This window comes from Condylura cristata, unplaced genomic scaffold, assembly GCF_000260355.1.
Source record: "Condylura cristata isolate star-nosed mole 26May11 unplaced genomic scaffold, ConCri1.0 scaffold00039, whole genome shotgun sequence".
Lineage (NCBI taxonomy): Eukaryota > Metazoa > Chordata > Mammalia > Eulipotyphla > Talpidae > Condylura > Condylura cristata.
Genome location: NW_004567140.1, coordinates 5,793,085 through 5,804,696, shown reverse-complemented (window position 1 = coordinate 5,804,696; position 11,612 = coordinate 5,793,085). Strand labels below are relative to the sequence as shown.

The window sequence follows — 11,612 nt, the reverse complement described above, 5'->3', positions numbered from 1 at the left end:
GGTGATTTGGTGATGGGAAGCCCACGGGGATTGCAACTGAGATGGAAAAAGGCACAAACTGACGTAAACTATTATATTATTTAAAAAATACTAACATATATATGTATTTAAACAAAAAATTAAAGAGAGGGAAGGAGGAAGGAAAGAAAGAAAGAGGAAAGAAAGGGGGAGATGGAGGAGGGCCTGATTACAGAAGCCACCAGTGATAGGTAAGGCTGGTGCCAGGCTTCGCAGCAGGGAGGCGCGTGCAGGCATTTCAGAAACCAGCACAGAAAGTCACGCTCTGCACCCCGACCGGTCCCTTCACTCGCTGGCCTCACTGAACACACGTGGAGACCCTGGTGTCTGGGCCAGAGCAAACACCCTGCGGATTCCAGCAGTCACTTGGTGCTGGACATAGGAGCTCTGACCGCCGCCTGGCCTGGCCAGCATGGTGCAAATGCCAGTGTCTTTCTGGGGCTCGGGGCCCCAGCTGGACCCCCGCAGTGAGTTGCAATGTCACTGCTAGAGGCCAAGGCGCCCTCTCCCGACATCCTCTGCCCCTTCCCACCAGCACAGGAAGCAGAAATGCCCTCCATTACCCCGCACCTAAGAGAGGCCCTTGTTCCCTTGACCTCCACACAGGTGTTTTACCACTTCAACATGCCCAGACTACAGATGAGAAAATTGAGGCCAGACAGGTGATGCTCATAAAGGTCTTGAAGCCAGGATGGGGCAGAACCAGGACTTGAACCCAGGCCTTCCTTGTTGACTCTGTAGCCAGTACTCTGTGTTTGTGCAGTGAGACCCCAAACCTGACTTTCTCCGTGTCACCCCAAGCCTGGCCCCTGTCCTGTGTCCGCCCCTGCTGGCTCACCTTGCAGGAACGCAGGATAATGATGCCCGAGTTTTTGTAATTCTTCTTCTTCTTCTGTTTCTTGGGGTTGATACACTCAAACTCCAGCTGGGCAACATGGGAGGAAAAAGAAAAACTCAACCCCGGCTTCCACAGGAAGTGGCCCTCCCCCACCCTCAGAATCCCTTCTATAGCATTGACTGGGTATGGGGGGGAGGGGCCAGGAGGAGGCAGCATGCCTCTTCCAGAAAGTCTTCCTGAAATCCACATCAAAAAAATGGTTCCTGGGGCCCTCCCTGGTGGCACAACAGGCTAAAGCGCAGCACTATGAAGCTATGACATCCACTGCAGCACAAGTTCGATCCCTGGCCAGGGAGTGACCCACATGGCAAGCAGACCACTTCTGACCTGCCCACTGCTCCCCTCAGCAGTGTCATTTCAGTACACCTGCCTGTTCTGCTCCCTGCTCTGTCTCCTGTGAATCCTTTCACCCCCTGCACCTCTGGCCTGTACCCCAGTTCTGTATGCATAAATAAATACATCTTTTTAAAAAATGGTTCCTACCTCCAACCTGTACCTGCCCAAGATTCTGTATCTGCAACCCCCCACCCCTAGACAACTCACCCATGTCACACACACTGATGTACCCTTCGCGACCCCCATGGCCCAGCTTCTCAGCCTGAGAGTGGGCAGCCTGAGTGCTCACTCTAAGACACTTTAATTCCCACCCCACCCTTCTGTCCCCATTGGACAGATGTGCAAACAGAAGCACTGACATGCTGAATTTGGCTCAGGTTCACACAAGGAGAGGGGTCAGGGCCACGTCCCTTGTTCAGCCCCACAGGTCTTGGGGTCACACACCCACGCATCTTACCGGGACACCATCACGGGCCTCACACATCTGTGACACAGAGGACTGGAACTCGCCGATGAAGTCGTGGCCGCCATCATTGTCGTAGTCATAGCACATGACCTAGAGTGGGTCCAGTGAGGTCACCCCCGAGTTGCCCCCCAACCGGTGCTCTCCAGACCTTCTCAGCTCCCTGGGCAAACCCCACCTCTTCATTTTTGGGTGGCACCTCCTCTCTCCTGAGCATGTGCTTAGCTGGCCTGGGATGACTCTGGCAGCTCGGGCACTGCCTCCTACAGGAAGCCTACCGGGATTACTGGGGCAAGGCCCAAGTGCCCACGTGAGTGATGGCGGCTGTTCCCTCCTCACACTCCATCGCTTGGCCCGTCATCTTGCTTGAGCCTCACGGGCTGGAGCCTTCCCTCATATTTTCCCTGAGTTGGGGGCCCAAACCTCAGCTTCTCAAGCTTTCTAGCTTAGTGGCCATGACAGTCATACCATTCTACTGGTGGGCACACAAGGCCCAGAGGGAGACACTCACCCGAAGCGTCACAGTGACAGTCGCACACCCAGAACTAGAACCTAGACTCGGGGCTCCATTAGTAATCATCCCCTCGATCACGGGGCGTCACCTGATCATTTCCAAGGGGCTATCCCAGCCCCCTGAGATGGGGCCCTGCCCAGACCCCTCAGAGGTCATTCTGGGGGGCCACACCCCACCCCTACCTCGGCTTTGCCAAGGCCTGCTCAGGGAGCCCCGAGCTGGCAGGAGGACTGGCGAGGGGTTGGGGGCGGCACCCAGAGCCCCTCACCTGGACAGGCTTGTGTGTGTCCCCGTCACACAGGGACAGGAGCGGCACGGTGAATGGTTTCCACACAGGGTCCAGCGTGTACTTGATCACCTGGGGACGGTGAGGCCAGGTGAGCTCAGGTGGGGGCAGCAGGGCTGGACCTGGGTTAGCCCCTGGGAGACAGGGTCAGGTGGAGTGGCCGGATGGAGCCCAAAGGGGACAGGAGCGAGCGCCCCGAGGCAGGGAGGGGACCAGGCCTGTGGGTGGCGCTGGGGGCTGCCCTGCTGACCGAGAGGCCGCAGCGGCAGGCTGACCGGAGCCCCTGGGCCGCACCCACCTCAGTCCTGTGGACCAGCATCCACTTGCCGTCGTGTCCTGGCTTATAAAGTTCAAGAAATGGGTCTGACTTCCCAAAGAGGTCCTGGAGGAAGCGGGAAGAGGTGGTCAGGAAGGCACAGTCCTACCAGATTCAGGTGGAAAGGGGGATCAGAAGCCGTCTCCCCCAACCCAGTGTGGGGGGGCACTGTGGACACAGTCACCTGGCCGGTCTCCCCTCAGCTGCTCTAGGACTGGGCAGAAGATCCAGAGAACAGCCTCCCGGAGCCGGCTAGCTCCCCAGGAGAAAGCCCCCATCCTGGGGTGCCCAGAGCGCGTGTGTAAGACCCCGAGGAGTCCACGAGGGTCACAACTTAGCACCTCAGACAGGACGGGACTCCCCGAGGCCGATTCTACCCAGCATAAGGGATGCGATTTTAATTTAGGGGAATTTTGCGGATTTTAATTATTTTTTTAACCTTACTTTGCTATTCTGTTATTTTTTTTTTACTTTTATAATAGTTTATTTTTACATATGCATATTTTAATTTTAAGGGAATCTGAAAAACCGAAACTGTCCCAGAATGTTACAGAAGGGACAGGCTGTCCTTTGAATGCCGTTTATTGAAGCTAAAAACATTCACTTTCATGAAAGTGCCTATTCAAGGGAAAGAAGGCAGGAAGTTACAACACTAAATAGGTAAATAACATGTGCTGAGGGTAGCTAAGTTAAGGAGGCAGGCACACAGGGGTGGGAACCCAGGGGGCAGGCCAGCAGGGGAAGGCCTCGCTGCAGAAATACGGGGCAGAAGTCTGACAGAGCTGAGCAGGGCGCGTGGAGAATATTCAGGCAAAAGGGCAGAAGGCACAGACAGTGCAAAGGTCCTGTGGCAGGAGGGTGCTGATGCACTCCAGGGACAAGAAGGCATCTGATCAGCTGGAGTAACATGAAGGAGGGGAGTGGGAGGAGCTGTCGGGGGGCTGTGGACACATCTGTGGGCCCTGGGAGGGTTATAAGGACACTCACATGTATATAAGTGACAGGGGACCTCAGTGAAGGGACAGCAAGTGCAAAGGTCCTGTGGCAGGAGGGTGCCTCATGCACTCCAGGGACAAGGCATCAGATGCAGCTGGAGTAGCATGAACGAGGGGCGTTTCCAGTCAGGTCCTGGACACCCCTAAGTGATGATGAGAAACCTACCCCCCAGTGGCAAAGAGGTCCTACTTGGGGTGCCTTGGGAGGGGCGGCAGGTGGTGAAGGTGGAGGTCAGATGCCAGGGTCAGGGCTGGGGCTGAGGAGGGCTGCTGTTCCTGAGGAGAACCCCTGCTTGGCCAGCTCACCTTCTTGTCCAGCTTCCTGCCGGCCAGGCTCAGCGTGATGACGCGGTTATCAGACAGCTCCTGGGCAGCGATCTGGAAGGCCAGAGGAACGCGGCTCAGGGCCTGCTCCATAGTCTCCCCCAGCTGTGTGCCAGGCAGGGTGGGACGGGGCCCCCGGAGTCAATTTTCCAGGGCCAGCAGGGGGGTAAGGTGGGGAGCGGTCATGCCAGGTGACCTGGGACGAGTCTCTTGTCCTCCTCTAACCTAAGTTTCCATCTTCTGGAAAAGAGGGTTAGCCCCCTGAGGAATCAGGAGGTGGCCCTATGTGGCTCTAGAGTTGGCGTCGTGGGGCCCGAGGAGGCAGGCCCAGACATGGGAGTGGTCTTGAGCCCTGGGGAGAGGCTCTGAGCCAGGGAGCAGCTTGACAGGCCCCCGCTGGGGCTCCAAAGCACAGCCACTTCGAAACAAAGGTGCTGGGAACCCCAGCTACTTCAGCAGGTGGCTGGGAAAAAGGGCCCCGGGCAGGGGAAGGCCACCTGAGTTCTTGCCATCCGGCAGCTCCCACTGGCCTTCTCCCTGCTTTCCCCATCCGTCATGGCCTCTAGCCCCGGCCTGCGGGTGCCCTTGAGGCTGCCATCTGCCCTTTCTGGGTCTCTCTCGCTCCCCTCCCTCCGGAGTGAAGGGGGGAAGGCCCTGGGCTTCCTCTCCCTCCGGCCCCACCTCTAGGCCTCACTTAGCACAAGCTCGTTGACTTCAGAGCCACAGACAGGCCAGACCGGATGCCCATTTCCTTTCCTGCAGCCTGACAACCGGTAGGGTGGGTCCTGTTCTTGTGCCCACTTCACAGGGGAAACGCCAGGGAACGGGCAGCCGTGCCAGGCTGGCTGTAGGTGGAGGAGGGCCAACCTGCAGATGCACTCAGGATTCAAAACTAGAGGCGAGGAGGGGTGTGGAGGGGCGTTCCAGGTGCCAGGAGGGGTGTGGAGGGGCATTCCAGGTGCCAGGAGGGGCCTTCCAGGGGGTTCTGGAGCAGGGCAGGAACAGCAAAGGAACAGATGAAGGGGTGTAGGCCCCTCCTCCTTCCTGTCCTCTCCCCCCCACCCCCCCATCCACTGGCTCTGACAACAATCTGGACAGACTCACTAGCTAAACCACCCAGGGCCCTTCTGAGTTTCAATCGCCCCTTCTGCAAAGCAGGGGCTTCCCCGCCCCTGGGGGTCTGTGGGACTCAGGAAGGCGCTCACTGCGCACTCCAGAATCACTGCTGGTGGCAGAAACTGTTCGTGCTGAGCCACAACCAGAATTCCAGTAGGCAGGGAGCTGCTGAGAGACCCCAAGGGAAGACAGCGGGGGCCAGCGTGGGATGGGGGTCCTGGGGTGCCTCTAGGGAAGAGTGGGAGCAAGCACCCCTGCCTGGCGAGGCTCCCCTGCAGCCTCGGCAGCTCCCTGCTCCTCCCGCCCTGCCTGGAAGCCCCAGCCTGGAAGCCCCAGCGCAGACCGTGTGGAGCCAGGAGCCCGTTGCTAAGAGACCTGTTGCTAAGTTGTAAGTTGGGCCTTTTTACTCCAAACAAAGCTGGTGATTATCTGCCAGGGAAGCGGCCCATTGATGGGGGAGGGCCGAGGCAGAGGGGGGTGCAGAGAGCGAGCGGGAGGGGCTGGTACCGTAATCAAGCCCTTTCCGGCAGGCTTGCCATTCATCAGGAGCAGGGGCCGAGTGATCTTCTTGCTGGAGACGATCTGGGGGGCGAGAGAGGGGCCCTCAGTGGAGGTGGCAGGGAGGAAAAATCCCCCACAGCCACCACTCACAGCTCTGGGCCCTGCGCTGAGTCTGAGTCACCGTGGGAGGCAGGCCGCAGCCATGCTAACCCGGCTGAGCAGCTGAGGAGCACAGAGAGGTTAAGACACTTCCCTGAGGTCCCACAGCTCATGGAATGCCTGCAGCCTGGCCCCAGGGAAGGGCCCTTGCCTTTTTACCTTTGGGGACAACTGTGGAGAGGTGGGCCCCCTCACCGCCCCCCCCAAAGCGTCCACAGACCTCTCCCTGCTGCAGCCCTGAGGGAGGGTCAACCCTGGACCCTCCTCTGTATTGCCCATGATCCGGATGGGGGAGCCAGTCACTTCCTCACAGTAGAGAAGAAAGAGGGAGCCGGTGGAGGGTCATGCTTGGCATGGCTGCGCCCCATCCCCACCCCCTTCCTGGGCATCTTGGAGAAAACCCCAGTGTGCCTGTTCCCATTCTCTGTGCTGGCCTGTGCCCCATCCCCCGTCCCGCGGGTATCATCTGCTCCCTGCCCTCTGGCAGGTGGGGTTCAGTCTGGGGGGCGGTGGGGGCGATAGTGGGAGCCAGGAGAGCAGGAACAGAGCCTCCCTGGTGGCACAAGGGGTTAAAGCACAGCACTATGAGCTAGCAGGGCAGCCTGCAGCACGGTTCCATCCCCAGCCAGGGAGTGACCCACAGGGCGCAGCAGACCTCTCCTGTCTCCCCGCTGCTCCCCTCACAGTGGATTTTGGTGGATCCACCTGTTCTGCTCCCCACTCTGTCTCTGGGGAATCCTCTCCCCCCAACCCCTGCACCTCTGGCCTGCACCCCACTCTCGTATGCATAAATAAATCTTTGGGGAAAAAGGAAAGAAGAGAAGAGAAAGGTGGGCTGTGGCCTGGCAGACTGTTGCTAGACATTGGTCCCAGCTAGCTTCTACTTCCGGCCTCAACCACAGCCCACCCCAGGCCCCAAATCACTTCCTGCCCTGCCCTGGCCCCCCTTCCGGGCTGGAGGTGGTTGGGCTGGGCTGGCGGCCCTAGGCTCCGGCTGCCCCTCACCCCCACTCCTGCTTGGGCTCTTGCCTCAGTTACCCTGGAGAGTGCAGACTCTGGTGGCCCTGCTTCGGCCACTGAATTTCCTCTCAAGGACAGTCCAGAAGATTCAGCCTCCACCAGGACCTAGCACATTTCCTGTTGCACCCCCTCCCCACCCTCCAGGCTGAGCAGAGCAGTCACCCTTATCTCCAAGCGAAAGCGGGGAAACCGAGGCCCAAATAGGGGTAGCCTTGGCACAAGCCACAAAGATGACTGGCACAGCCTGGCCCCTCCCAACCTCCATAAGCTCAGGGAAGACTGAGCCGGTGGGGCACTTCCCCAAGGAAGTTGCTCAAGGTCACACAGAGAGCAGGCAGGGGGCTGCCAGGGATGCTGGCTGGAGACCCTGCCCCAAGGCCACAGCCCATTACTTCTAGCAACCGGCAGCTCTGGCCACATGGGCCCCGTTTCTGCGAGGCAGCACCGGCCAGCACTGTGTCTCCTGAAGGGTTCTCCAGTCTGGCCCAGATCCCCAGGCTGCCTTTCCCTTTTGTGGTGGGAAAGGCTGGCCCTGAAGGCCCTCTATGCTGTGGTGCCACCCCCAGGTCAGGGCAAACTCTCCAAGGGGCTGCCCAGTCCTTGGGAGCTGGGGGATGCCTCGGAGGGGTGGGCCCTGACCCCTGCCATCCCCCACACCCAGAGCGCCCCGACTCACGGTGCCCAGGCTGCAGGAAAACTGGCCCAGGAAATCATGCTCTTCCAGCTGCGCACTGGACTTGTCCTGGTCGAACAGGGCAAACTTGAGCTTCTGCACCTCTTCGAAGTGATAGTCGAGGATGAACTTCTTGGAGAACGCGGGATTGAGGTTGTTGATGGCGGTTTCCGTCCTGTCGTACTGCAGAGTCAGGGAAAGGGGAGGCAGTCAGGGGCCGACTCTCCTCTTCTGGCTCCATGAACGCTGCTCTGAGCCAGGCACTCGGCCCGTGAGTTACCTGGCTGACTGGAGCAGCATTACTCCAGCTCACGGATCAGGACCTCAAAGCACAGAGAGGTTAAGTGACTGACCCAGGGAGGAACAGCAGGTGTGGCGGGGCCAGAATTCAGAGTGAGACTCAGTGCACCTGCACTCTTAAATTGGCCCTACAGCCAGGTGTCAGGGCGAGAGCTCAGGCCGTCTCTGCCTATGCAAGTGACACAAATCAAGTCCCGCTTTTCAGCTGGGGTTCAGTTTCCACTTTTGTAAAAAAGATGGGATTTGACTGCTTGCAGTTTTATCCTTTTTATTTTGGGAGAAGTCTTTGCTCAAATCACATTGTACATGGATGCTGAAAGTGGAAACAAAGAACGAGGGGTATTTAGGGGGAGGCAGGGTCAGGGGCTCCCCAGCCTCCTGGGGGGCAGGTGTTTGCACCCTGATAGAAACCTGCACTGTCAAAACTGCGCCTCCCCAGCCGCTCCCCCCACCGTGGCCCCCAGGCCTGGGGAAGGGTGGGGCCTTGGGCGCTGGTCGGAGGTGGGGCTGGGCCAGAGCCCGCCTCCCGGCCTCTTGACTCAGAGGCCCTGACCGCAGAGTCTGGGTGACAGTCTATTTTGGGGCCCAGGCTCTGTTGACTTTCCCTCCCACCCAGTTCATTTCCGAGGGCTGGAGCAGCAAGGATGGAAAAGGTCTTGGCCTGGGAGTATTTTTAGCCAAGATGGCCAGCCTGGATGGGAAAGAGATAGTTGGGGATCCTGGGGGAGCCCCTTGAGGGGGCGGGGTGCAGTGGACAGGATGTCATTCCTCGAGGGACAGGAAGGAGTTCCAGAGACTAGAAGGGGGACTGGTGTGTTCCAGACACACTGGCCCTGGCCTGGGGCTCCCCACAGGGGTCAGGGGTAGCCCACTGCCCACCTCCCGCGGCTGCACCTGGACACTGGCCCGGCCAACGCCTGACCTCTGTGAAACGGGCCGGCGGCCTCAGCCCTGCTTCCTCAACAGGAGGAGCCGTTATGTGTGGACACTGGACACCACAGACTGGTCGGGGGGATACCCACTCCGGCCCAGGGAAATCACTGCGGAAAACGCACATGCGTGGAGCTATCTGGAAGACAGGATAGCACACTATCCGCGCGATTCTCCTTGACAGGCAGGTTCCCGGCCATTTTGATTTTCTTTTTTAGGTCTATCTAGATTTTCTAAATATATGACAGGAATAGGAAATGTGGCAATTTTTGAAAGCAGAATAGGAATTTGGAATAGGAAATGTGGCAATTTTTGAAAGCAGAAAGTCAGAACGATTTTTGGATTTCTCAATGCCCCTTCCCAAGCTGCCTCTCTTCCCAGTCCTCAGATCAAAGTCTCCCAGTCCAGAAGTTCTTGGCAGTGACACCACCAGCTTTCCCAGCACTGGGGCTGTCGAAGTAGGTGGGAAGTAGAAACCCTCATTTCACAGTTGAGGAGACGGGCTCAGAGAGGGACAGCCACTTGCCTGAAGCCACACAGCAGGGGATGACAGAGCTGGAACTCAGTGCCCAGAGCCTGAGCTCTCCCTTTCTGTCTGTGCTTCACTGATCATGTTCGTTTAGGAACAAGTGGGAGAATTTACTTAAAAGGTGGGAGCAAGCATTTTCAAAAACTCTTAAGGTTTTAGCTCTATATCCATATCTACGTATGTCCTGTGTAACAATGTAAACTATGATCATTGAAATATAAAAATGAAATACAGTATTCTGATATAGAGTAAACATACGATTATATTTTAAATAGAAAACTACTGTAGTCATAACAATTTAAACACAGACATGACTTTAAGCAATATTTTACGGACAATACAATTTCTTTTTACAATTCAATTTTAAGAGCAACAATTTCCTGAGTAATGCTGGCCCACACTCCAGCTACCTCCAAGGACCTGGAGGCCCAGGGAGCCAGTAAGAACCCACCCCCACAACCTAGCCACCCCACCTCTAGTACGGGGGGGCCTCACCTCGATCCACCTGCCGTCATTCTCTGTAAAGAGGACACAGAAGGGGTCAGACTTGGAGGTGACGTCTCGGTCCAGTAGGTTCTGACCACTCACGGACAGCTCCACCTTGCACACGCAATACTGGGAGCCCATGGGGGCTGCCCCTGCTGCTGGGGCGCCCCCACCTGGTACGTAGGCCATGGGGGTCGGCAGCAGTGGCAGCAATTCCTGGCAATCTGGGGGGAGAAGAGGGGTTCAGAAAGTGGATGGATACTGGCTGTTCCACCCAGGGAGGTGTGACTACTTCAAGAGGTGGGTAGAGAGATGGAAGGAAAGGTGTGGGGGAGGGGAAGAGGACACGGGTCAGGGCCTCCCTGCTGGTGCAGGGGTTAAAGTGCAGCCTCTGCAGCACGAGTTCGATCCCCGGCCCCAGACGTGACCCACAGGGCACAGCAGACCTCTCCTGTCTCCCCGCTGCTCCCCTCAGCAGTGTGTTTCAGTCGATCTGCCTGTTCTGCTCCCCACTCTGTCTCTGGCGAATCCTCTCACCACCAAACTTTCCCCCTCTTCCCCATCTGAACTACACCCTAGTTCTTGTTGCAAAAATAAATAAAAATAAATCTTTAAAAAGATTTGGGCCAGGAGACTACAGGAAAAAGGAGTGGCTGGTAGATGTGTCTAATTTGTCTTTGACTTATTCTCAACTTTGGTCTATCTTTACCTGTGAGAGACACACCTGTTGCCCTGTTGACAATCACAGAGGGCATGGAATCCCAGACTTGCACTTTGCCAGGAAAACCTTGCTTTCTCCTGAGTAATTAAAATGCTACGGTGGAGCTGGTCATGGCTCTGGTTTTCTTTCTTGCTTTGGCTGCTAGGAAGCTCACTTCTGGAGACATTCCCAAACCTTGATTTTATTACTCTCCATCTAGTTCACCCTGTCTCCCCAGCCTAAGCACAGCGACTAGTACCCAGAAGACCCTCAATACACATTCGTTGAATTTAAAAAAAAGGAGGAGTGTATAAAGCAATGATCGGACAACCCCCACAGCGCTCAGAACCTGCCTCAGGCGGTCCTTACCCTCAGTGCAGAATTTGCCATTCCACTTGAACACGACTTCTCAAAGTTCCAAGCACCAGGCCGACCACTGTCAAGGCTAATTACCGGCCTTTGCTTACTCCCATTGTTATGTTTTCCCTCCTGCTCAAGGCATGCATTTGGGACAAGTGTGAGGAAACTCATCTCCAGGGCAGAGGGGCGCTCTGGGCCCAGGAACTGTGCCAGGGCTGGGCACCTGCCGTGAGGGTGGCTGTAGGCTCAGAACTCACAGACCCCAAGGTCCCACCTGGCTGAGAATGTGGGGGACAGCAGCCAGGTCCCTTGGTCCCTGGAGGTTCTGACAGAGCTGCTTTACTTTGTTTTTTTATTCTAAGGGTGACAGAAGTCTTGGAGGGGTGTAAGTGCATAGGTGGCATAATCTGACTCAAGTTCTAAGAGCTTACTCCGGCCCCCATGGGGAGAGCGGGTTGTCAGGCTGAGAGGAGGCAGCATGGAGGCCATCGAGGAGGCGGCTGCCATCTACCCAGGAAGCGCCCAGGGACAGTGGGCACGCCGGCCGGCCACTCCCCACCCCGACCCTGGCCACAGCTCGCTTCCTGAGCACCCACTTTTCCCTGGGGGGCCAGGGTCCCAGGTCTGCAGGAGGCCTGGGTAATTGTGGAGCTGGTCTCCCCTGTCCTCTGGTCATGGCGTCCCTGGG

The 11,612-nt window shown here is 57.3% G+C and overlaps 1 protein-coding gene across 2 annotated transcripts in view; it reads right to left on the bottom strand.

Moving 5' to 3' along the window:
• Positions 1-10,194, bottom strand: part of CPNE2 (copine II) — a 30,343-nt gene extending 20,149 nt beyond the window's left edge. The window contains exons 1-8 of one of the 2 annotated variants that reach the window (XM_004693589.2): positions 9,874-10,194; positions 7,623-7,802; positions 5,774-5,848; positions 4,133-4,204; positions 2,814-2,897; positions 2,498-2,587; positions 1,710-1,808; positions 857-943 (exon numbers count right to left, since the gene is read on the bottom strand). In XM_004693589.2, the coding sequence (XP_004693646.1) occupies positions 857-943; positions 1,710-1,808; positions 2,498-2,587; positions 2,814-2,897; positions 4,133-4,204; positions 5,774-5,848; positions 7,623-7,802; positions 9,874-10,053 (867 nt within the window). In that variant the 5' untranslated portion in view covers positions 10,054-10,194. The remainder of the gene's footprint in view (positions 1-856; positions 944-1,709; positions 1,809-2,497; positions 2,588-2,813; positions 2,898-4,132; positions 4,205-5,773; positions 5,849-7,622; positions 7,803-9,873) is intronic. The other variant, XM_012733199.1, reaches the window with a different exon arrangement.
• Positions 10,195-11,612: the final 1,418 nt, after the last annotated feature.